The sequence below is a fragment of the Zophobas morio genome, unplaced genomic scaffold (genome assembly GCF_036711695.1).
Source record: "Zophobas morio isolate AGI-343-1 ecotype UQ-CSIRO unplaced genomic scaffold, CSIRO_AGI_Zmor_V1 ptg000017l, whole genome shotgun sequence".
NCBI lineage: Eukaryota > Metazoa > Arthropoda > Insecta > Coleoptera > Tenebrionidae > Zophobas > Zophobas morio.
In genome coordinates this window covers 17,611,384-17,639,055 of record NW_026972122.1, presented here as the reverse complement: position 1 = coordinate 17,639,055, position 27,672 = coordinate 17,611,384, and the positions used below count along the sequence as shown (strand labels likewise).

The 27,672-nt window shown below is 33.6% G+C and overlaps 1 protein-coding gene and 1 long non-coding RNA gene across 6 annotated transcripts in view; one reads left to right on the top strand and one right to left on the bottom strand.

Annotated features, from left to right (window-relative positions):
• The window catches only part of LOC135130174 (uncharacterized), a 90,791-nt gene that overhangs the window by 25,111 nt on the left and 38,008 nt on the right, over positions 1-27,672 (bottom strand). For 3 of the 5 annotated variants that reach the window (XM_064057528.1, XM_064057525.1, XM_064057524.1), the window contains 3 exons: positions 23,518-23,601; positions 9,973-10,148; positions 2,470-2,679 (listed from right to left, as the gene is read on the bottom strand). In XM_064057528.1, the coding sequence (XP_063913598.1) occupies positions 2,470-2,679; positions 9,973-10,148; positions 23,518-23,601 (470 nt within the window). Of the gene's footprint in view, positions 1-2,469; positions 2,680-9,972; positions 10,149-15,091; positions 15,245-23,517; positions 23,602-27,672 lie in introns of those variants that run through there. The other 2 variants (XM_064057527.1, XM_064057526.1) reach the window with 2 other exon arrangements.
• On the top strand, positions 24,167-24,960 carry LOC135130187 (uncharacterized). The gene is made up of 2 exons (XR_010280699.1): positions 24,167-24,743; positions 24,806-24,960. It is a non-coding gene; the product is annotated as an uncharacterized LOC135130187 (long non-coding RNA).

Sequence of the window (27,672 nt, the reverse complement as noted above, 5' to 3'; positions counted from 1 at the left end):
ACATGGTATTCGTATTTTGGGTTGCGTAAAAATAATTTTCAGAAGTAATTCTCTTGTGACTAACCCTGTATGTGTATAACAGACTGATGTTGGAATTAATTTTTTAAGAGGTATAACGATATACCAACACTAATTTGATGTTCGTATCTGAATGAAACATTTTTTTTGTAGTATTTTGGATAAAATATGTATAATTTTATTGTTGTATGTAACTTTTTAGAAAGAACACATGTACCAATTTGGAAAGGATAATACTAATAATAAAAGTACTGTATGCCCAAAATTTTTAGAAAAATGGGCATACAGTACTCAAAAAAGTTATGAATGAAATAATTTATTTTGTTGATTTGATCAACAAAATAAATGTTATATTTCATTCATAACTTTTTTGAGTCACCTTGAATAAGCCATTTATTCGCCAAACTTTTGAGATGACGTCATAATTTTTTTAGCGGAAAAACGAATACATTTTTTAACGACTTACCATGTTTACGATAACCTTAAAATGTATGCAAGATTTCAAAGCATTCGGTTTCGAGGTTTGAAAGTTAAATTCTAAAATGTTATACAATTTGGATATTTTTCTGCGAAAATCTGGATATCTAGAGTAGAAAATCAATACAGATTCATAAATCACATATTTTGAGAATATGTTATTGTTGGTGGAGATACTTGAATGAATTTTACCGTCTACACGACATTTTTAAGTAGTTTCGGATATTACCTGTGTAACAAAAATCGACACAGACAGATAGACTTCATGTAGACAGAAAATTTGATTGATATTGTCTCATTAAGACAGAGGAGAGGAATGTTTAATTAAGCTACAATAGAGCAAAACGATCCGAATATTATTGTGGGTGAGGAGCTATTATTGTAATATTATAAAATACAGGGGGTGCTACTTATTGTCATTTTCGAAAAAAAAACGTCATTGACTTAATAAAAAAAATTGGTCGAAGGCTATTTCGACAGCACTTCCCTCGCCGACAAATCCAATTCGTTTTGAAATAACCTTTGTAAAGTAAAAACCAGCGACATAAATAACACCATCACACCCACTTAACTAACAGGATAAAATGTCCTTCAGCACTAGGTAACAGCAATCTGAAGCTCAAGTGTTTATTTATGTTTATACATGGAAAGAATGCCACGTAGAAATTAGTGCGATTTGAGTGAGTTTATCTTCTCAAAACATAACAAGTATTTGAATTTTTTTTGGGGTTATCGTAGATTGATTGCTCAACATTGTCTATGTAGGCTCAATAACAAAGAGAATTTTCAATCTTACAGTGCGTGCGTAGTCGTTAAATTCATTGGACATTTTTGGAGGATAACCGTTTCTTTCTATAAAATAGCTTAGTCTTTAGTCTAGCGATTAAAGTCGATGTAAACCAAAGCGGATAGTAGTGTTGACGCTGAGTAATATACAGTGCCACAGACTTTTTAATTACCATGTTCATAAATTGCTCTCAGGGTTTGACTGACATCAACAAAATGTTCTAAGGTCTTCGCGAAAGTTATAAGCAGGGGTACATATAGTAGGGAATGGCACGGTTTCAGGTTGAATTAAAAACTCCACAGTAATTGAAAGTGTCGGATGATGTAGATCTTCGGGTACAAATAGATTTTCTTCACGTTTTACTTGAATTCACCGAAAGTTGTAGAAAATAAGATCCAACGATCTATTAAATTACCGATACTATTATGTTGAGTAAGTTGAAGCGGGTCACAAAATGTACGGAGTGAGTTTACTTTAAAGCAGGTAACAGAGAGAGTGTTGAACGTTGATAGGTTGAAATCACCAATCAGTAGTGTAGCTTGATCAACAAGAAAGATTTTTAAAGCTTCGGAAAATATCCGATGTGATTAAGACACCTATAAATCCTCTTCGTGCTTTAAATCTATTGTCGCAAGAATGTTTTATCTAATTAATTATACAGGGTGTTATTGAAAGATACATACAACAAAATTGACACTTATCCGTGAAGTCTAAGAAGTCTGAAAAACTTATTTTGTGTTATCAAAATTATAAGGGAAAAATTAACCCTTATCCAACCTTTTTAGACGCTACTGAAGAATAAATAGGTAAAATTAATTTATTTAAGTAAATCCTAGCAACTGTAACAATAAAACTTTTGTCAAGACTAAATGTTGCTATATAAACGAGAGATGATCTTTTTATCAGAGGCATACAACGAATAAGTTTTGTCTCTAAAAGGAGAACACTTTTACCTGAATATCTTTTTACTTTTAGCACCCATACTTCGAGACCAATTGCCGATTTTATTTTGTACGTACCTTTACACGCTGTATATAATAATGTTTTTGCATATTATTACTTTTGCAGAGTTGAATTTCTTATTCAAGATACAGTTTGCCTTAAAGAAATACAAATTTACAAGTCAAGTTTATATGAGAAAATGTTTAGAAAATCGGTAAAAACAAAAAAATTAATTATTACTTTACCGTCAAAGATATGCGATCAACGTATTTAGATGAACCATGACTAGAATCACTGTATAAGTAGTCGTCTATACTTGAAATGGAAGTTGAATCTAGCTGTCTCCATTTACTGTCTTCTGTTGTGTCTTCCACATACTTTTGCTTACTGATTTTATCGTCTGAGGTACTGGCTTCGGACGACCAGGACAGATAATTTTCTTGTTTATTAATTATCTAAAAAAGCTGGGTGTTACTTCATAGAAATTTAATGTCGCAGATTTTGATTTCCAAGTAACATAATTAGGTCTGTAAAATATGAGAGGGTTCTGGGTTCACATACAGAAACTACTTGATAAATTCAATAAAATTTACAAAAAAGGTATGTTGATTGTCAGTTGTACAAAATTTTGCAGATACGACTTTGTAATTATTCTAGTCTTCGTTCCATGCGTTTGTCAATTGTTATCAAAAATCTAGCGATTTTTGAAGACGTTGATACAGGAATCTTACACAACTTATCATAATAGTATATTAAGTATTAAGAACGGTAAGGGGTGTTTACTGGTCGAAGGCAAAAGTTTGGAGACGGAGAGAAGCGACGTCTCCAATTTGTCTGAGACCAGTAAACCCCCTTAACGTTCGTGATGCTTATACTATTTTTTGTACGACCATCAAAAGATTTGCGTCTTTTTATCAAATTCATAAATTGAAAGGATTTATATCAAACATCAACAAGGTCGTTTTTTAATTTAAAATTTGTTACTATGGTTTCGAGTAGTACAAACAACAATTTTAAAAATCAGTTTCCATTTTGACCGTTGTCGATTTAGATTTCATCTGGCTTGATTTCGAGTTAATTTTCTTTCCGCGACTATTAGTGAGTGATTTATTTGCTTAAAATATCAATCATGAGTGATTCTGAAAGCGAAAATGTCGAAGTCGAACACGCATGGAATTTAAAATAAAAAAAATCTTGAATGCATGATTACTTATCGTTCAGCTGAACAGTAAGTAATTTGCTTACCGTTCGCCTCTTAGTTGTTAGTCGTAGCAACTCGTAAACTGAACTTACTGCTATGGAAACCTATACGGTAAATGATCGAAAAAGCAATGGTTGTACAAAAAATTTGTTTACGCATTGTTTGAGGGACGATTTGATTTCAAACATACTTAACTGGAAGAAAATACGTCTCATTGATTGTCTTCAGTTTTTAAAAGTAATTTGAATGTATTAACTACTTAGGTACTATTTTGTAGCACACACTGAACATTTCGCAACACGTTTCGTGTATGTAACAAAAAATAGTATAATACATCACCACGAATGACAATGGAACTTTGCAGACGAGGGGACTTGTTAATGAATACGAGAACACCAAGCGGTTTACTGTCGGTTTACTGTTTTTATTAAATTCAAATTTGGATATCGCATTATAGCATGGGTGGTGAACGTGCTTTGCCTAATCTATGAATACACAACACAGAATTAGTATAAATTTTAGTACTTAGTTAGTTCCTTCAATGGATCATGACGTCTAGACCACGAAAAAAAGATTTCCGGTTTCCGTCTATCTGTCTGTCTGTCCGCCGTTCGTGTGGATTTTTGTTATACAGATAATCTCTGAAACTACTGGATCGATTGTTGTCAAATTTTATACGTGTATTATGAATACCATGTTGATCGTAAAAGACTAACCAAACTTTGACGTCATCTCTAAATTATACACAGTAAATGGGTTTTAAATTGTATAAAATAACATACTGCTACACGTATGTTTATGAAAACGTGTTGAGTTTTTGCTCAAGCCATCTAGATTTTTGAAAAAAAAAAATCAAAACCGTATAACAACATTTTGCAATTTAATTTTGAATGTGGAAATGAAATGAAATTTTACAGACGTTTTAAACTTATCATAAATTTTTGATCAAAATAGATCTGTTTATTATGTATAAACATAAACACTTAAAGCTGTTGTTCTTGCTAAGGGGCTATTTTTTCTTATTGAGCGTAAGCTAAGGAACTATAGTAATCGAGTGCATTGGGCGATTTGGTATTTTCATATTTTCTCGACGTTTCATGACCCCTAGACAGGGCTGCAGCTATGGAGAATCTAGAGAAATTTTTACCTCCTCTAGACCTAGATAAGTTATAATTAACCAAATGTGACTACAACATCGAAAATCAAAATCAAATGCAATGTTTTATTTAATAAGTGCAAGTCGAAGCAATAAAAAAGCCTGGACCATCGCATTGTGATCCCGTGAAAATGTCGATTAGTTTAGTTTCCCTGTTTTACTTTCACGTGTACAATCTCGACAAGTGTTATCGCAGTTTGTCTTAAATTCCAAGTATTTATGAATGCTTTTCAGTTCAGTTGCACCTCTGGTACTACACATGGCGGTCGTGATTACATTTTTTCGTTATTTTATTGATTAAATCAAGATTCAATGACGACTCCCACCATTTTCCCGAAAAATTTTGAATACAGCAACTGTTATTATTAATTAGTATGTACCGTCGCGAGCACAAAATTCTGATCGTCAGTTTCAGTGTCTGCCACTTAATTCTGTATAGCGACGGTACTATTACACTGCATCTATCCAAACTGATGTGTCCTTGCAAAAATGTTGAAGATGTTATTACCAAATTCGGAAAAACTTACTTGAAACAAACGCGTAGGACGCTTCTTTAGCCTTATTTGAACATTACATACATATTATTTTAACTTATAAGGGTTATCATAAAAAAAAATCGCAAAATCGAATCTTACAATTTTTCGAAATAGCTAGATTTGAGGTACTGGACTTTATGGATGAGGGAAGTTCTGTAGAAATAATTTTCGACCAATTTTTACGAGTGGTGTTCATGTGTATTTAAAAAGTTTTTTATTTTTCTTGTATGGAAACTTTTGGTAATTTTTTATTTTCCTTTAAGTATCGTAAATAAAATCATTGTAAAACAACGATTCCCGTCAATTACCTACTTGTTAAGTTAAATTGCCTAGTCACTGCAAGATCTTTGCAAGCATTGTCACAGAAAAGTGACACCTTCGAGTTAAACTTAGTGTTGATATGACCGGCTTTCTAGACAATTTTAGAAAAAGATTTTTACTTCTCGAGTGTAACCGAAGGAACTATTGTAATCGAGTCCGTCGGTTGACTATCTACTTTTACTTTTTCTCTACCTTTCATGATTCCTCGAGTACGAAGAAATAGGTCTCCCGTTTCCGTCTGTCTGTCTGCCGTCTCGATTTTACAGATAATCTCCGAAAGTACTGGGTCGATTGTTGTCAAATTTTACATATATATTAGGAATAGATAAACTCTGTTTAAACGAAAGAGTCAGTGATCACGTGAAACCTGCATGATGGATCCAAGTACGCGTAAGACTACTGCCCGTGTTACACTCTAGAGAAATTTTAAGTTCTGATTTTGACAAAATAATGCTTACAACATCTGACATGATAGCGCTTACAAGTATAAAAACAAGCAAAAGCACAAAGGACGATCACGCGTCTTTATTGCTGACTCATTTACTTGAATATACTATAAAAAAACACAAACCAAAATTTGTCTAATCATCCTCACCGTTAATGTGATGACGTCAACTCAAAGTTGTACGTAGTAAATGGGTTTTAAATTGTATAAAATAACATAGTCCTACACATGTAGTTTCTTCGTACTGTAGGGGTCATGAAAGATCGAGAAAACGTAAAAGTAAAGAGTCGGTCGACGGACTCGACTATAATACTTTCTTCGCTTACCCTCGGGAAGTAAAAACTAATAATGGAATAATTTCAAGTTGAGTTAGTGACGTTGCAAAACGGCATTGCTATGGATGCATCGCAAACATCTTACAGAATTTTTGTTTTATTTTATTTTTTTATTTTATTTATTTTATTTTATTACGTTCCCCTACAGGCCGGTGGCCCAATTACAGGGGAACGGGGGACATACACAACACCCAGAGCTGGGCGGGAATCGAACCCACGACCCAAGGTGTAGCAGGCATGCACGAAGCTACCTAACCCACCCGGGTCCTCTTGAAATTACGCTATAAAGAACCAAAAAACGCAATATGAAAATTATGAAAATTCAATAAATAATTCGATTTACTATGAAATTTTAATATACAAAGAAAAATTATGATAATTGATAAATTGTTTAAGATTCATGTATCAATTTTTTCAGAAACGGGTAGATTTTTGATAACTGACAACACCGCCGCGAATTCTTCCATATAAAGTGTATTGCTTATAGGTTTTGTACGCTGCCAACTCAAAGTGGAACGGACGATAGAACGAAATTTTTTGGCAGATACAACTTTATAGTTTTTGCTTTCTAAGATGTAAAATATTACCGGCTGGTCATGACTTGATTATTATGGGTATTTTAGGGCTCAGCAATTCTATCTGCTTTTATCTCAATTTTTCAAATTTATCTGACTTCGTCATTCTCAATGAACAATACCACTTTTCACTGTACATAAGATTACTTGGATACGTGAAATTGTCAATAGTAATATTTCCAACACATGGCAATTGACGATGTCGAAAATTTTAGAGAGTTTGCCATACACGTGGGGTATTTTGGCAGACTATTTTCCGAAAAAAAATTGTACATTTATCATTCCATTCCAATAAAATTGAAAGATTAACGTAACTTTACCCAAAAATTATGAACAGTCAAATATTTCTGTATCTGTAAATATACAAATTTTTGGATGATTGATAACGTAAACAGTGAAAATTAAAATTGCATTTCGGCCGGTTTGGCGAAATATGCACATTTCAAAATTCCAAGTTAAATGCCTTTTTGAAAAGGAAAAACGATGACTACAAATTAAAATAATCCAGTGTTTTTGTCAAACCAGAAATGGACAGGTACTTTGGGGGCTTTCGACGATTCCTACTTACATCTTAATACATACAACTAGTACATTTTATAATTTGAAAATGTAATTAATGCATTTTTGTGGGTATGACAATAGATGTTGCCGGGGCATGCCGCACCTACGAATTATGCAAAATGAAAATATAAGATACTGAAAATAAAGATTCACATTCTTGTGCAATACTGTTATTAATAGTATTACACTGTACCTATTCAAATTGATATACGTGTGTTCTTGCTAAAAATGTTGATGACGCTATCAAAAGATTTTTGTATGGAAAAGCTCACTAGAAATATTTGCAAATGATGCTTCTTTACCTGTATTTTAACAGTTTACACATATATTAATTTTAGCTCATATGGATTATCATAAAAAAAAATCTCAAAGCTAAATTTTGTAATTTTTAGGAGCTATATTTGTTCGATTGTCCTTTAAAGGTCAAGGAAGAACCAGAGCAACATTCACAATTGTATTTCCTTACACTTTTTGATTTAATTCCGGTGAGCTGATTTATAACCAAAGGAGGATTTAACTGAAAATTTAGTAAATACTACATTACTGTACTGTACTGCAGGTACACATCAATTTATTATCAATTGTAAACGGAATTTTTAGTGTAGCTCTCAAAGGCGATATAGTCAATGAGCTTTAATTATTAACCCTCATTTAAGACACAATCACATCTCTCGCTATGGAGTACGCATTTTAGGGCAAGCAGTGGTAAAAGAAGTACATGGGCGTGAGGACCCATCGGTGGTGTAATGGTCTTTCACAGTGTCGTATTCGGCCTAAGTGAAACATAATAGTTCAGTGAAGGTGTTGACAAGAGAAGATCGCAAGTTGAGGTGAATCGGCCATAGGGTAGTGTTGACGTGTATAATTTCCTGGCAGATACCTTGGTACATATGCACCTGGGCACTGAGGGCGTCCTCAGGTGGGGTGCTTTTGGCCCATGACACAGCAGGTTAGTGAAAGCTGTGGAAGGGGTGTACTGGGTGTCGACCTACCGGTGGTGGTGGTGATGACAACTGAATGTAACATGGAATACGTTGACTGGTTAGGTGGAGAAATTAACTCGGTTTCGGAAGAAAATAGTGACATGGAGGTGTCCTCTTCACTTTGATCGAGATAGTGCTCCTTCTGAGAGGGCTGTAGGCCGGCATTACATTCAAAACTGTACAGCTAGGACCTTCTCAAATGTGTAGATCAACGTCATCAGGCGCATCGAAGACAACGCTATGAGTTGGAATTGCTAGTCAACAAGGAATGGGGAAGGGGGTGGCGACCCCCCAATGTGTGACCTCATTCTCATTAGCGACAGATAAGTGAGGTGTATCTATTTTCATATCCATTATTGTGGCCGAATTGTCGCGAAGCGGGACCTGTATTAGAGCATCACATTTAAGAATGAGTGAATCTGTCCGTCACTGATAATGAATATTTCTTGATAATTTACGCTAAAGACCTTATTTGGCCAAGAATCATCTTACACACTACGATTTGCTATTATACTTATAATACTTACTACTGAAAGAAAACTGGTCGAAGGTTATTTCGACAGAACTTCTCTTGCCTATAAAGTATTGCTGATTTTTTCAAAAATTATAAAATTCAATTTGCAAATTTTATTTTCTAATGATTAACCCTGTAAGTTAAAACAGAGATATGTGTTGCGCTGTTAAATTATAGGTAAAAATGCTAGACGTATGTTTCAAATTAGTTTTTCTGTAAGAAAATTTTGTGATGACGTTATTAACAACATTTTATCAAGGACATGTATAACAACTCGCATATGTGCAGTGTAATTCTGATAATAACAGTACTATAGTAAATTAACATTTTCAGGAAAATAAGGTGAGGCGTTCTTGATTTGATAAAAAGATCAAATTCATAATTCATTAGTTGATTTGTGTCATCCTGTATAAGTAATGTTAAAAACTATGAAACCATTGATAAACCACAAATAAAGGGTTGTAATATTTTACGTATTTTAGATAGGATTTATTCAGTAAAATTTTGATATGTTTTAATTAACGACTTACCATGCTTACGAAAACTTTAAAACGTTTGCAAAATTTCAGAGCATTCAGTTTTGTAATTTCAAAATGAAATTGCAAAATGTTATACAATGTTGATTTGTTAGTTAAGATTTGACACACATGTACTATGTAAAATTTTGAAGTGACGCCATCACATTGCTGGTGAGGATGATTGGTTAGCGTTTGATGATATTTATAACACACATGTCAAATTTGACAACAATCGGTTCGGTCGTTTGGAGATTATCTGTCTAACAACAATAGGCACAGACAGGCAGGCACGTAAACAGACAGGTAGACGGAAACGGGAGATCTAATTTTTTGTACTCTAAAGTCCACGACATATCGAGAAAATATAATACTTTCATGTCTTCTCGATCGAGTCCATCGGGCTACTGCCAGGTGCCCGATAAACTTGCCTACAATACTTCCTTAGCTTACGCTCGAAAAAAAAAAAGTAAAAACGCCAAAATGTATAAAACATGTCCGAAAGTTGATTTTCAATAAATGTGTGTGCTCCAAAAACTTTAAAGCAATAAATCAAACAAAAAACTGTTTTCATGAAATATGGGACATATTTTAAAAATATCAAACCTTATTTAAAATGGCAGTTGCCAATAGATCTTCATACGTTCGTTCTTCTGTCGCTACAGTATGATTTACTGGCTTACGAAAGCGAGGCAGCCGTGTCGCTTCACGTAAAATTTTTTCAATTAAAAGCTTTAAACTGGTGTGGGCTGAAGATGGTGTCTGTTCTGTAAACGATGCATCTGAAATAAACAGTGTATATAATTAGATAGTGAAAGTGTGAAATCCGCTATAATATATAATTAGGTATAATTTGTAACACAGAAAATTCAAGAAGATTTTTTGGGGATATTATATGGTGGGCCAATTTGGAATGATATAAAATGCACAGACTATTAATAACATATTTAAATCGGTTCATGCACTTCATGCATTAATTATTTTTGGATATCCTCTGGCGCATATATTAAAGTCATATTACTAAAATATGTTTTTCTTTTAAGATAATAACCCTGATAAAAGTAAGGACATTCTTAAAGTATTAGATCTAAAATTTCCCGAAACTCAATCCAATACTTTTACAATTACGGCCTGTAGAGAAAATAAAGTTTGCTATTTGCAAATTGTCAAAAAATATATCAATATTAGATCCAAAATTGTAAATGTACGTTTTTTCATGCATTATCAGGGAGGGAGATGGTTAATCAACCCGTCGGCAAAAATAAAATCGCTGAAATCTCCTGTAAGATAGCAACATATTTGAATTTAGACAACCCTAAAACCTATACAGGCCATTCGTTCAGAAGAACGTCAACAACTTTGTTAGCAAATACGGGAGCAGAAGTTCTCATACTAAAGAGACATGGGGGTTGGAAGTTCGGTAGTATTGCGGAAACCTACGTTGCTGAGTCTATTACTAATAAAAAAGCAATTGCTAATAAAGTTTTATATGATAATCAGGATACAAATTCTACTGAAGCCTCCTCGGCGATGATAGTGTCAAATGAAACCACAGAATTACATTTTGCTGATAAAAATGATGATAACAACATTGAAGTATCCTCGGCGATGATAGTGTCAAATGAAACTACGGAACTAATTGTTGCGGATAAAGAAGGTGATAATAACATTGAATTATCAAAAAATGTAATATATAAATAATATAAAAATAAATATCCCAATTTTGTTAACAATGTTAGTAATTGTACAAACTGTAACATTACCATAAATATAAATTAACAGAGCACGTGTCCTGATGCACTTTTTTCCCAAATGAATGTGGAAAACTAGAACAATTAACAACCGAATTTTACAAAATGTATATTTTTTCTAATTCTTTTGAAAATGTGATCCTAAACGAGGATGATTTTTTAAATAAGTTATCAGCTTCAAAACGTGTACCCTGTATCGGATCGGATGTATAAGATTATTTGTACTTAATGTTAAAAAAATGGACTACTGAAATTATAAAGCTGTTGCTTCACATAATGAAAAGGTGGTTGATCGAATCATTTTGGATTGAAGCAAAGGGTCTGTTGCAGCTATTTTTAAGATACGTGACAAAATATTAGTTTCAAATTACCGTCCCATACGTCTCACATCTACGTGTTATAAAATTCTTGAAATAGTGTTTTGTGGACAACTGAGAGAGTGGGTTCTTGACCACAACTTATTTCCAGATACTCAGCGCGCCTTTATTCCAGGACAGTCAGTCATTTCATGTTTGTTAAAATCATAGAAATAATATTATATGGAAGTAACTTAGAGAGAGACACGCGTTGTCAACACAGTGGGGCAGAGATAGGGCTCTCTGGGTGACAAAACATTGACGCGAAACTGCAGAGCACTGTGTTTCTGGAGGTTTCTTTCCTGCTGTCGCATGGTGTTTGAAGGTGTATTTTTGCAAATTTACGTTTTTTAGGCTCCAGTTACCTTATTTAAGTGTCTACAGTCTTCTTAAATTGTATTTTACTTCCTCTTGTCTTGTTAAAGCTCGTTTACTGTCGTCTGAATTAACTCGGTAAATTAGCCTTTACACGCACCCTGCCTGTAAAGCGTTACCGTGGCAGCTTTACAGGCACCGTGCCTGTAAAACGTTGTCATGACAGCACCGGAATCAAACACACATTCGCTGCGTCGGCCTTTTTCTTAATCTCACTAATACTGTGCTAATACTAACGTTAAAATCACCTTCAAACTCTTCATCTTCATCGAATTCCACAATTAACAGAGCTCAGAAACAAAATTAAACTATTTAAATTATTAATCGAATTTACAAATTGACAATCCCGTTATTTTCAAACAATTCAATTTTCCATAGTTACCGGAGCAAACTATGAAAAATGACTATAATTTCTATGACTGTAATTTCAAGTAAAATTTCTAGAGATGCCAAAGTTGTTCATTTTCAGGATTTTCAGCAAGAGGAAGTAAAACGTTGTACGCGGCTCGCTTGCAACTAGCCTTTACTGGGGCTCACCGGATTACAGAGCTCGCTCCTACGTCGCTCGCCCTGCAAACATTCCGGCTCGCCCGTAAAGGCTAATTTACTAAGCCTGCCACGTAAATAACTATTATTGGACTATTTGTTAAACATCGTGAAATCGTGTTGTGCCTATAATTGCATAGAACGTGCAAAGAAAGCAATCCTGTTTCATTTCATAGGTAAATAATCACATACACAGACGAAGGATTTCGCAAATAATTTAAAAATTTTGTTAGATTCCCTAAACATTCCAAGTTACGAAAAAAAAACGGATTATTGCTACAAAAAGAGGGAATTTATATCTATTGATTATTGTTTTAGTTATTTGTACGTGGATTTAGAAAATAGATTTTAGTAGAAAATTCCACACAATTTAATATGTTTAATTTAATTGGGCACCCTGTCACTTTTATCGAAAGTTTAATTACTTTTATTCTAAAAATTTCAGAATTATCAATGAACATATACTACAAGATTAGTTAACGTGTAGAAGATTATTGTACTAACTGAATTCGTAATAAGTATATTGTAGATTCTGTATACATTTCATTTTATTAAAAGACTATCTCCACCACTTAACATGATTTTTGTGATTTCACGTTACATATAATTTTAATGTAAACTGTAAAAATATAGTTTTCATTAACAGACGTTTGTTATAATTGACTGTTTGAACAAATTCGTAAGAAAACGTATCCATTCCCGTTCAAATGAAGCGTTTCTTGCCACCCAGCACGTGATACGTCAGCCGTCCTTTCCCCACTGATGCATAACCGCTCTAGCTATTTCTTTCTTATGTTGATTACAATGGTTAAAATGTTTAGACCAGTGGTTCACTAACTGATAATACTGTTAAGTTTGTCTGGTATTTAAAGTCGGCGTGGGTAAAACTAAAGAATTTATTTCTCCCCTGATCAGAAACGTCCGGGGTGTCTTTCATGAAGTGATCTGGGTGAACAATCTTTATTTTCATGTTCAGTTCTTGCTGAATCCTGTAAACGACATCGTTGATCCTCGTCACGACAGTACATATGGACCTTCCCAATCTGGTGACGACTTCGGGCAACGACCTTTCCTTCTTCGGGGGTTATAAAGCCATACCAAATCTCCTGCCTGGAACTCTACTGAATTGTCCTTAAGCTCGTAACGTGTCTTCATTCTATCGCACGTAACCCATTCTTGTGGCTCAGCATTTCGTGAACGCTGGACAGCTTTTCCTGTAAGCAATTGCCGTAGCCTTTAACCTTCATCCTGTACTTGTTTCCTTCTTCGATCAGTCGGAGTGGACCTGCTATGTCTACTGCAGTCCTTCCAAAAGGCGAGCCGGCGTTGTGTGGTTGCATCATCCCTGTCGCTCTAATCTTCGGCTTTGACCGCTGCACAGCTCGTACACTTTTTGCCCCAGCTCTCGACGTCTTCTCGACAATTGACCCAGTAAAATCTCTCCCTAACTTTAGAAAGCGTCTTGTTGATTCGAGAATGAACACCAGAACCTCCGTTGAGCATTTCTGGAAGTACTTCCTTGGTTCTCAGGACCGGAACTAGCAACTGCATTGTGACATGCCTCCCATCCGAACTTTGGCAAGCCGGCTTAAGCAATCCACTCTCGGCACGTAGCCCATAACGCATTGAAAGAAGGTGACTCGTGTGATAGCCAGGCCGTTCCTTCCCATCTTCTTTCCATCTAAGGAGAGGCTCAATATCCACGTCTTCTTTTCGGTCTTTTTTATACCGAGCCGTAGTTCATTCATCATCTTCTACGATTGCTTTCTTCCTGTGGTTGACCCGTGTTTTGCACTGATAAACCTCGTCGCAGTGTTTGCAGTTTTGAGAAGCCATCAATCTTATAGGCTTTGCTTCAATACTACACTGATTCAGCATGAACTCTTCTTTTCCAAGACGTAAGACTTCCATCTCTGAGTCAATTGTCAACCCATGGCGGGTAATCGGATCCATTCCCAAAATGAAGTCATCTTCCACGCTAGCCACGAGAGTCCGATGTCTTATTCTTAACAGACCGATGTAGATTTCTGACGATGGTTCGCCTATGATCGGCGTCGACTCTCCAGTACGATTTACAACGTCATTTTTTAGTGTTGACAGATGCCATTTTTAATAATTTTTATAGGAATTTTTCAATTATTATTAAATTCGCATCAAAATATATCTCAAAATTACGAAGTTAATTCTTAAATTTTGAAGTTTAATATTTTCAAAAACTTGGTTCACAGATTTTTTTGACTATTTTTTTTAGAGTTTTGCAGAGCCTCCTTAACAATGTACCGTCAAAAACAAGCACGTAGATAATTTTTTTGACCACCCTGTATGTGGATTACCTAAATTTAAACAGCTATTTCCTTAAACAAAAAGATGCAGAGGAACGTAAAATATTAGGAGTAATTGTTATAATTTCACTGAAATCTCGTTATAGATAATCATTAGCCTTTGAAGTGTGTCAATCTTCATTTTAAAATTAAATTTAATCACACTCACTACATTATCAACACTTATAGTCACTATATTATCAAAAGCAAAGTTCTTATTCTTAGTATAATTTTGTAAATGCAAAATCCTCTTACAGGACGTTTGATTATATTTATGGCGCTGTTATGAAAGTGTCATAAAGTGTAAATTTTGTCATAATATTACGATTTGACTTTGAAACTAAATTAAATGGAAAATAACATGTAACTTACTTACCGAAATAAAACTCCAGTAGATAATAATAACAATATAATCCTACACAGAATATTATCCATAGGGTAAGAAGGACACTAGTTAATACAGAAATAATCATTTTTTCCACTAGAACCTATACATATCTGAGAAGTTTTAAACTGTATTCAATACTACACCTAAATATCACAGCAATATAAAAAGTATGTACCTACTACACTTAGTTTAAGATAATTGATTTTATCGTAGATATTAGTTGTTATCATTTGACGTCCTTATAGATGTTATTTCCATAAATACTTAACTCACACCGATCTTTGCTCGAACATTTTGTGTACGATTAGCATTTTACCACTTCTAACACTTCTCAAACATCATTCAGCATTCAGTATTACATTGCTTATAACCTATAAGCTCTAAGTATAATGCATGTATTGCTATAAGAATAAGTACATCGTCACGCTAAAATATTAATGAAATCATTTACGTAGACAGTTGTGAAGGTTAAATAGGTAGGTACATCTATTTATGCATTAAATAACCAAAGAAGTCAATTAAACATTTATCATTTTAATGGATGTTAGCAAAAAAGATACCAATTATTTACGTATGGATTTACGTAAGAAATATTTATAATGGATGAACTTGATGTAACAAACGTGTTTCCAGATATAAAGGAAGCCCCGTGTCCAACAATTTTAAGATAACAGCAAATTACTGGGTTTTATATTCTATTTATGGAAGATTCTAGAACTTTCGTCTTTCTGAAATATTTACAGAAAAATTTACACAGGCTAATTTCGTTTTTAAAATAAAATAAACTGAGGGTAATATTGTAAAAAAAGCCTAACATTGATAATTTAAAATTTCTAAGTCATTACACAAAATTTATCTATTTATGTTCCCCCATCCTCCAAAAACTTGATGACGTCTCCCAAAATTTTGTTGAATAAATCATTTCTAAAATATGCATAATGTTATGAGTCTCTACATACTTGTGCTTTATCAATGCATTCATACTTTCTAAAATAGCATATGCAGGGTGATTAAAAAAAATTAATGGAGCAATTTATTTTATTCATTAAATCAAGAACGGTTCACCCCATTTTCTCGAAAATTTGAAAATGCAATATTGTTATTAGTACTTAATATACGTGTCCTTGCTAAAATGTTGATGACGTATCACATAATTTTGTCATGCAAACCCTTTGAGTTTTTTTTGACAAATGACGTAAATAAAATCAACAATTACATAAAACGCTGAATAAACGACCTAAAGACTAAAACTGACAATACATTACGTGACAATCATAGCCGTTAATTCGTCAACGAAACGCGATAAAAATCATAGAGTACGGTAAATAGAAACTTGCGCAGTAATAACTCAAAGACACCAAGCCTTCTTTCTGTCTTGGGAGATTACAAATAACTATTTTTCCATCATTTTGAGCCCGTGGTTAACACTCTTCCAACATATGATTTTACGCATCCACGTCAGTCTTATCATATATTATCAAAGTGAAAACTGCACTTGACACATACTCATAACATGCTTCTTTACCTGCAGTTTAAGAGTCCATACATATCTTTACTTTAACTTGTAGGGGTTGTCATAAAAATAAATGCAATTCGCAAAATAAAATTTTATTTTTGTATGAAACTGGTTTTGTTTGATTGTACTTCAAGGATGAGGAAGGTTCTCTCTAAATTAATTTTTATTTAACAAAATTCTAAACATTCACATGTTATTAAGCGCAACCTTGTAAGTGATATTTAGTTCAATTATACCAAATGATCAACAGATGCCGATGGCTGTGAAATTCGAAATATAGTTGGCAGTATATCGTGTATAGTAATTTTGAAAATATGAAATTCTTTGTTGATATTACAATTGACTTGTGACATACACGTGTCAAGTCATGGTGCAACATTCGTCGTTTTCAATTTGCTTATTGGAACGAAGTTCCTTACGGCAGGCTTGGAGGAGATAGGAATTTTGCTGCACGACCGAACTGAAACAAATGTGATCCTAAAACCGTAACGAAAACTCCGTGGAATAAAACCGTTAAATGATACGTGTGCAGGCGCGACCAGAGGTGGTGCGAGCCGCACTTCAGACGGCGGCCGCCTTACAAGTGTAGGTAAGCAGAGAAAAAATGTTGTGCCTCGGTGGGATTCGATCCCAAGTCTCGTTGCTCTCCGAGCAGGTATGCTGACCACTACACCACGAAACGACTTATTTATTCTCTGCTTACCGACGTGTTATTGTGCCGCCACACAAGGTTGAAGGTCCGCACACGTGCAGACCGTCTTACAAAGACACCGCCAACACGTGGAGACCGCACCGACAAAATATAAAAAATGTCCTAAACACTTTTCGTTCTCTCATCCCTTCTCTCTCTATTACCACTCCACCCCGCCAATGCATAGTATATACTCATGAATTCATGGACAAGCACGTGGCGAATACGCACATTATAGATACATTTTACTCGTGAGTAGCCACGTTTATTTTCATACAATTTCAAACCGTCAAAACAATAATAAATATATAGAAGATGATTTATTGCCAACCGGTAAGCTTAGTGCGAACCACACAAAGGGGGTATTTATTTGCGGTCAACTAATTTTATGATGGCCATATAACCTTATACCTCTTGGTTCACTATAGTAACAATGGCAAAGCAGAGTATCAAAAAGCGTATAGGGAACGCGAAAAGCTAAAAAAAATGAAAATAAGCAAGAAAGTTACGATATAAAGCAAAGATATCCTCTAAACTAGTGACAATATTTAAAAAGTTTATTGATTATTTTTTTAAATAATTAAAACAAATTCTCCCTTCAATTCCAAACATTTAAATATATATATATTTTGATAATTCTACCTATTTTACGTAATTTATTATTTCCTAAAATACTGAATTTTCTAAATATTTTCCTGTACTTAAATAAAAACTAATCAGCAAAATTTAAGAGAAAAATCAAGAAAACCTACATAAAATTGAGCACGTTTTTTTTTGCAAATTGTGTCGATTCTACATTAGCCGAAGGAACTTCGTTCCTACCTGGTGTCCCACGACACCACATTTCTTTTTTTCCTAATTTTTATATCTAATAAAAACAATATCGTTTTTAAATGAAAGATGAAAGGGAAAGTGAGTCAGTTTGTCATTGTTAACACGAACTCTTTTCTGTGTGTTCTTTTTTCTAAATCGTAAACTCAAACTGTTAAAATTGTGATCTAGTTACTTTTTTGTAACTAAATACAGGATGATTTCGAAATATACGCTATAATTGTAACATTTGTAACCGCGGCATCACATACCATAGTAAAGTGGAAATATAGAAAAAACAAATTAAAAGTCGAATAGAACAAAACCCCCAAGCACCACCCTCGATGTGATGCCACTGATCCACCTTTCAATTAAAAGTAAAACCGACTTTTTGTTGCTTACCATTCGTTCATGTATTCATTCATCGTTAAAGGTCAGTGCGAAAAATTATTAGTTGTAGAAACAACTGGTGGTTTTTTACTTCCCGAGTGTAAGCGAAGGAAGTATTGTAATCGAGTCCATCGGATGAATGGCCACTTTCAGGTTTTCTCGACGTTTCATGACGCCTACAGTACGAAAAAAGTAGTCTCCCGTTTCCGTCTACCTGTCTGCAAAAACTCCGGGTGTTCCACGAACTGTAGCGGCTGCTACTTCCACTCATTGTTGAAACTCTTCGATAGTTTTTGGACACTGTTAACCCCACAGACAAAAATCACACGGATTGAGATCGGGTGAACGTGGAAGCCAAGTTACTGGGCCGTTTCCACTGGCTAGGAAAATGGTTATTTAACCATCCACTTAGTGGCCTAGCAAAATGTAGTGGTGGTCCATCATGCAAGTGCCACATGCAAAGTCATTCACCTAGAGGTACTTCCACATCCGTTTGCTCATCCAACACATTGTTTAAAAACTCGAGGTAATGTGCCGCGTTTACTCTGTTTAGTAAAACATAAAGTCCAATTAAGTGCTCATGTATGATACCAGCTCACACATTTATGGAAAACCGTCGTTGAGATCGCATTTTTTTTGACGAGCACGTGGATTTTCATCGGACCAAATGTGAGTGTTGTGGTTGCTGAAGACAGCATTGCGAGTGAATCCTGCTTCATACGTAAACAGAATGCAATTTAGAAAGTTAGAGCGTTCACAACATTGCTGTAATAATCAGGGGCGGCTTGTCCTATGAGGCAGGTGAGGCAGTGCCTCACCAATGAATTTTACGCCTTATTAGAATTTTTACTATTTTTTAACGACACATTTCGGCCAATAATTTGTCTTTTTTCTAAAATTTTAAAAATAAATATGGAAAATTATATTCTTATTTTTATCTCAGTAGGTACTCGTTGCTCCCTTAATTAAACAGCGCGCTGAAACACTCGACACATCATATATTTTGTGACGCGAATGAGGCAAACTCGAAGCTTGCCTCTACAGCAAATATAGAAATCATATCGTTAATAGGCAAGCAACCTGCAATACACTCATAAGCGGTATGAGTTGAAAAAAGACAAAATTGAGGCTAGCCTCATTTCCGTGCTTGCAAAAGAGATGGACAACAATATTTGCGCGCGGAGAACGTGCGATTACAATGCAGTCTGCATTTGCAAAAGTATTCAAAATTAGGCCGTTGATTGTTTTGCCACAACTCTGTGTGTGTATAAATTGATTCAAAATTTCGGTAACAGAATTTTGTCTTAAAAGTGCCTACGTTTGCGTGTGTCGCGTTAGTGCTTTGTGCTTGTCATAATTTGATTTCGGTAATCGTTATTTAAGATTACGAGTAAATCGGAATTTTTCTCTACTAACGTTAAATGACAATAGCAGTTCTGTTTTTTGTACTTTTACGTATGATGATAAATTGTATGTAGTTAAGGAATTAAAACGGCCGGTTCTTGATTTGAGTAAATCGTTAATTGATCTATAAAAAAGTTTAAAATAAATCCAGAGTATTTATGTTTTATATGTTTTTCGTTTTGTTTTTTGTTATAAATCAAATTAGGTTTATTTTATGTTGTATTTGATTTTTTTCGATGTTTTCTTTAAAGTTTATTTTAATTTTGTTTTTTTTTTAAGTTATATTAGTTTTTTCTGACCACGTTTCCCTTTCCTTTTGTCCTGTCATTCCCATCCTTTCCTTACAAGAGTTCCTTACACCTTCACGTTGATTCTTGGTGGACAGTTAAATGAGTTTACAAATTTGTTTATTTGACTAAGTAGAAAATATTTAAGTAATCTTGATTTATTTATATTTTGGAGCGTTTTGTGCTTTGCCTCATCAACTTTTCAAGTCATGAGCCGCCCCTGGTAATAATCATTCGCACTAAATTACACGACGTGGAAAATCAGCGAGCTCCAAAGTTTGCACTTTTTGAACGTGGAATGGATGTAGACCTTCTTCTTTTAATGTACGATGCAATACAAACTGTGAAACTCCAACTTCAGCTGCAAGTTGGCGAGTCCTGATGTCGGGCCTCGACGCATTCCAAAATTTTTCCTTCAACTTGCAGTATTCTTTCGCTCCTATGACGGCCACGATCGTAAGTTTGAAGCTTGAAGGTATCATGATCTCGGAAATGCTGTACCACTGATGTAAATATTCGCGCACACGAAATGGTGCGATTTGGAAAGCGCTCGATCCACAATCCACGGGCCAACCTGGCGTTTCCATCAACCTCACCATAAAGCATTATCATATCGATACGTTCTGAATTGTAAAAATTCAAGACGTTAACCGAACACACGATGGCAACCAACTGATACATGACTGAGCCTTATCGTGTTTTTGCATGTTGCTTATTAGTGCACCAGTGGGCCGCTTTTGTGGTTCTTAATCCTAGCAGTTCTCTGTCATTCATTGAAAGTAGTTATAGTAGGTCAGGTCACACTACCAGTATAACAATTTATACTTAATTTTAATTTTTTTTTTGATGTTACTACCACTTAGAAGCGTGAACTTTACACAGTGCAGTAAATCTTACTGTGAGCTATTCCTCTTTTTTTTATTGTACACATTTGGAAATCACCGTGTGAGCATTTTTAAATGTCATATACAGTCGAACCTCTTTATCTGGAACCTCGATTAGTCGAAGTTTTCTATATTTGGAAGAATTTTTAGTCAACTATAACAAATTTAGTCTCTATAATTCGAACTTTTCTCAACATTGTCACATTCTGTAAACTAATATACATCTGCTAGTGGCGAAATTGTTTTAGTTCAGTTCTTGCTTTCGTGATATGAAATGGAGCACGGGTCTAAGCAAAAATTAAAAACTTTTAGCATCCGCGAAAAACGTCGTTTGATTGAGCAAGATCACAAAGGTGTGAAGAAGAAAAAAGACATTGCACGAAATTTCGTCATACCAGCGAATACTTTATCGACAATTTTGAAACGTAATGGATCTATTAAAAGGGCCTGCGAAGGAAATATTTTACAAACTGAGACTCATGAAAAAAGTGACGATGAAGCAAGCAGTGATGAATCGATATCTATTCCTGATATGGAAGCAGTACATGAAGCTATTGATAAAATTGCTGTTTTTCTAAATTCTCAAGAAAATTTGCCACCCGAACTATTTACTGCCTTTCAAGACATCGGTATAGATATATTGCGAAAAAATTCAGCCGACCATCAAAAAGCAGCAAAGTATATTACAATATTTTAAAAAATTATAAAAAATACGTCTTGTCTATAGATTTACTTAAAACTTTCCAATTAACATAATTACATATTAATTCATACATAATTATAATTAATTAATAAAAATTCATTAACTCAAATTTTTGAAAACTCGAATGTCTTTTCCTCTTCCTTGGTGCTTCGAATTATAGAGGTTCGACTGTGCCTACAAGGGCAACTGAATTGGATAGTGGATTAATTCATGCTACTACAATACAGGATCTTCAGTTTCCAAATTAATGTCATAGATGTGATAAGAAAATTATTTTACCTTAAAAAAAAGTTTTCTTTAATAAATGTTAATCATAACAATACCATGGGCTTAGGCGACTAAATTTGTTCAGTTAAATCAAACCATTTGTCTAAAGCTATTTAATCGGAACTTCCCCGGAGGCACAATCACTCAAATTCATTTTCATAGACAAAGTATAACATTTTTTTCTCCGAATTTTATTTATGTTTGTGATAACTCTTATAACTTACACAATTAGTCTAGAGTCTTCCTGACTGAACCGGATTTCAAACAAAAGAAACCGCATTGAAATCGGTGCATCCGTTTGGGAACTACGGTGCCACAGATAGACAGACACTCAGCGCCTTATAGGACTCCTCTTTTTCAGTCTGGGGATAAAAAGGCATTAACTGCATATGTACATTTCAAGTTTCCTACAGATGACGTTTCTACAATATCAGTAATTTTTCGTTTAGGAATTAATAACTAATTAAATACTAGTGTGTCGACTTGTCGAGCGATTTTTATTTAAAAGAGAATAAAATTGCAAAATTCGTGTGACACAGTTCTTTTTTTTAGGAGGAAAATCTGCGAAAAAATCAAGCATTTTTCCTACATTCGGCATACTCTTACTTCTTACTTCCTATGAAGTTATTCGCCTTTGAGTTAATAAGTTCAAGATAAAGATGCATCATATTCTGGAGGAACAAAAACTGCCGTCATACGAGAAATCATAAGCGGGTTTTGACCGAAAGATGAACAAAGGTGCGTGAGTTAGCCAAAGCTGTCTCAATTGAGAGAACTCATTTTATTAACACACAACGTAATGGTGCAGAAATCAGCCCTTTAATCAATTTCAGACTTTTTAAGGATTATTTTTTTCACTTAAAAAATTTAGACATAATTCGCAAAATTAAATTTTATAATTTTTCCAAGAAGCTGTATTTGTTCGCCTATATTTCAGGGCGAGGGAAGTTCTGTCTAAAATTTTTTGTTTAGATATCCCTTATAAGCAGTTTAAACAATATCATTCCTCCAATGTTTAATGTTGTTTTGTTAACAACGGATCTTAGCAGTATAATTAGTAATTACTATTATGGAAAGACGTTCCTTTTAGGAATACACGTTTGAACGCTGCTCATGGCAACAGTGGGGAGGTAGTTTTATAGGACTGATTTTTTTATTTACTTTAGAGTTGTACTCCTTCACAACATGTTATCGTCTTTTGCTATTTAAGTAAAACATAAATCATACTTGTTAAAAAATTGCTACAGTTTACCTATTTTGACTCGAAACAAAAATCGTGAAAAATAACTTGTTAAACATCTGTACTAAAGAATAATTCATTGGACCGTGTGCTATGCTATATTTTTATCACGTTGTTATAAGCAAAGGTATAAAAAGATCCTTACTAGAAATGTTGTATTTTGACTAAATACTGACCCAAAAAATTACTATTTTTAAAGTTGTAATATTTCAAAATACTTACTTTTCATAGAAATTTGTAAAACTGAACTCAGATTAGTAATGGCTTCGCTTAAATCTCTGTGGAATTTTTCGATGAAGGAATCATCTGAAAATTGAAAACATTGAATAAATATACACGTTTCAGCGAATTCATTTTTCAAATTTAGGTAAGGGTATGCATACTACGATATCAACACAATTTGTCGTAGAAAATTAGAACTGAATATTTGAACTAAACAAAACCGTTTATTGTCAAGTTAACTTGTTAAATGTCACTCCACATCAATATAACGACCGTTGTACGTACAACTAATTCTAGATAAATATTGTAAGAGGCAAAAAATGTATACAGGGTTAGATAAAGTAATGCACAAAATTCCTAAAAAGCGCAGCATTTGTTTTTGAAAAAAAAATGCAATTTACTTTTGGCAAGGTTAATATTTAATTTTATACTTTGCCGCACAGTGAAAAGTGCGTGGAAGTGAGAAGACTCGCAAGCGAGAAGATACTGTCACGAATCAACGGGAACGTACCGTTTTGTAAAACTCGTATAAGTTAGAATCAAATATAATCGATTTGTAAAAAATCAAGTTAACAACCGACCCCAAAACTTTCCATCTTTTGACATTGTGTGTTAATAGTAAATTAAAGCATAAGTGCAGAAGGTAAGTTATTAGCCAAATACACTGACGTCATCCGAGGTCACCAAGATGGCAGCGTTTGACAACTAGCCGGTTTTCTCATAAGAGTCAATGCTAATATTTTCGGAATTCATGTAAATTTGAGAGTGTGACAACTGTGTTTTTATGGTTTGGTAAGTTTGTTACAGTTTCTACACTGTGTAGATATCTGTAAAACGCACCATAACGTTTGAATAGGCTTAAAAAATAATGTTTTCCAATGTGATGTACAGGTTAACTTCGCTGCATCTTATATCATTTGTTTTGCAAATTAATTCTTTGTTAATGTACATCAATGTTTTTTAAATACACTAGCATCTTAATATTATAATATTTTGTATTTTAGGAGAAAATGCCTAAATTTTGTGCTGTTGTGGGTTGCGCGAATCGAAGCACCAGAAATGCGGACAAATTTTATTTTCCTTTCCCAGCAATTAGCAACAATGAAGGTAAATATATACAGGATGGGAAAAAAAAGCGGAAGCTTTGGTTAAAAGCCTTGAAACGAGTGGATTTAACGAAGCCAAAGTAAAGTATTCCTATGTTTGTTCGGATCATTTTATTTTAGGTACAGTAACTACCTATTAGATTTACAGTTTCTAATAAATTACTACATTGGTGCACTTTTAGGTAAACCTGCAGATTTGTCGGATGTGGACCATCCTGATTATGTTCCATCACAAAATTTAGGATATCAAAATAAATCCACTCATAATACTTGTAATTTTGAAAGACACAGTTGTTTAAAAAAGAGAAAACTGAATAAATGCCTCTAGACTTTTGAATGCACGAATTTCATTGTGGGTTATTTTACTTATTCCAAAAATAAAAAGTTTAGAATGGTATTCATTGTTATGGTAGGGACATGGTCTAAACACAAATTAAAATCACTTGCACTCATTGTATAAGGATCTCCGCCGTTTAAATTGTTTAACTTTTGTACATATCTGTTTTTCTCTTTGAAAGAAACGTCGTGCATAATCACTTAAATTATCCATACTTTAAAAACAAATCACACACCTTCACTTAAACCCGTCACATTAACCTCAAACGAAAATATTAATTTCCGATTTACCGTTTAAAACACACGGATGTATTTTGGGTGACGAGGAATTCAGACCAAAACAGCGTTCTCTATTTTTATTTTTATTATGTATTTTTAAACTCAAATCGCCAAAAAAAGCACCTTGATACACAGAAAATATATGAAAGAAGCTATTCATGTGTTTATTTTCTAGATAAATACCTACACTTTTAAATGAAATGCGAAAATGTTAACATTGCCACTTCTGGAGTTTCACGGCGCTTGTCAAACGCTGAGTTCCCGCCACAGCGTGACGTCACGTGTTATTGGCTAATTTCAACGCAAGTTCAAGTTTCAAACACGAGCTGCCTTAGCGGCGAGTGTTTGAATGAACAAGAGTTGGAAGAGATTAATATAGATTCGACATACAGGCTGATTTTGCAAAACCACCTTTATTGACATTCGAGTCCTCAACCGCCAAAGACAATTTAAATAGTCGATGCCAATAAAAAAACTTGTTTCACTACACTCGTCGCCTGAGAACTTGTTTGATCTACAGGACAGAGCGCGCTCAGGCCAATGTCGACTTTAAGTGTTCAGAAACGATTTGGTTGGTTTGGACTATAATTTCTGCGGGAAATAGTTGTTTGACCAGTTTTTATAACTAAACGACTAAGTGAATATTTTTGGTACATATTTAGATGATTTTACATATTTTGTTTAACTAAGAATTAATTCTTTATTTGTGTTTTATACTAGCAAAACGTCTTAAACTAAGAATATTGTTGAAATCGTAATAACCCAATGGATTGACACTGTGTTCTATTTTGTATGAATTTTTAAACGTTTTTAGTGAAAATTTTTGTGGTTATTTTCGATACACTCTATGATATTAACAGTGAGAAAAAAAAATGAAGAATTAAAATAATCGAAAATTCGAAAACTCGAGAAATCTAATAATCGAAAAATCGAAACCTTAAAAAATCGTAAAACTGAAACATTAAAAAATCGAAATATGGAAGAACTGAAAATCGAAAAATGAAACATCAGAAAATCGAAAAAATGTAAAATTCAAAAATCTAAAATTTAAAAACCGAATAACGAATAACGAAAAATCGAGAAATCGAAACTCCCAAATTTAAAAAATCGGATAACTGAAAAATCGAAACATCGATAATCTAGAAAATCGAAAAACCCAGAAATCGAAAAATCAAAAGATCAAGAAATCGTGGAGTCGAAAAGTCGAACAATTGAGAAACCGAAATAGGCCAAAATCGAAAAATCGAAAAGTTAAAAATTGAACAATTTAAAAATTAGGAAATTGACAATCAAAATATGGAAAAATCCAAATCTCGATAAATCGAGAAATCGAAAAACCTAAAAATTCGAAAAATTTTAAAATTGAGAGAATGAAAGATCAAAAGAACGAGAAATCGAAAAGTGATGAAGTCGAAAAATCGAAAAATAGAGAAATCGACAAACAAAAAGTTAAAAATTGAAAAACTGGAAAAGCGGAAAAATCAAAAAACGAAAAAATGGGAAACTGGAAAACCTGAGAAACCGAAATAGGCCAAAATAAAAAATTGAAAAACTGATAAATCGAAAATCTGAACAATCAAATCTCGATAAATCGGGAATGAAAAATTAACAAATCGAAAAACTGAAAAACAGAACATCTAAAACCAGGAAGTCGAAAAATCGAAAGATTAAGAAATATTGAAAAATTGAAATATCAAAAGATTGAAAAATCTAAAATTTGAAAATGCAAAAATTGAAAAATCGAAAAAGTCAAAAGGTTGACAATAGAAAAGCCGAAGAATTGAAATATTGAAAAATCCTAAAACTGAATTTTCTAAAAACTGAAAAATCGAAAACTCAAAAGATTAAGAAATCGAAACATTTGAAAAATTCGAAAACTTGAAAAATTCAAATATCGAAGAACTGAACTGAAAAATCGAGAAATCGAAAAATCTAAAATTTTAAAAATTAAAAAATCTAAAATTTAAAAATCGAAAAATTGAAAAATCGAAAAAGTAAAATAATCGACACATCAAAAAATCCAGGAGCCAAAAATCGGAAAGTCGAAGAATCGAAATATTGAAAAATCCCAAAACTGAAATATCGAAAAACTGAAAAATGAAAGAAAAACTGAATAATCCAAATATCCAAAAACTGAGAACTTAAAGAATCGAAAAATTGAGAAATCGAAAAATCAAAATAGTGAAGTCGCAATATCGAAACCTTAAAAAAATTGAAAAATTGAAAAAAAAACCCTGCAAAATCGTAAGATCGAAAAATTGAATAAGAAGTAAACTGAAAAATCCCAAAACTGAAATGTCCAAAAACTGAGAAATTAAAAAACTGAAAAATTGAGAAATCGAAAAATCAAAAAAGTGAAGTTGAAAAATCAAAACCTGAAAAAATAGAAAAATAGAAAAACCAAAAAACCTGAAAAATGGGAAAATCAAAACAT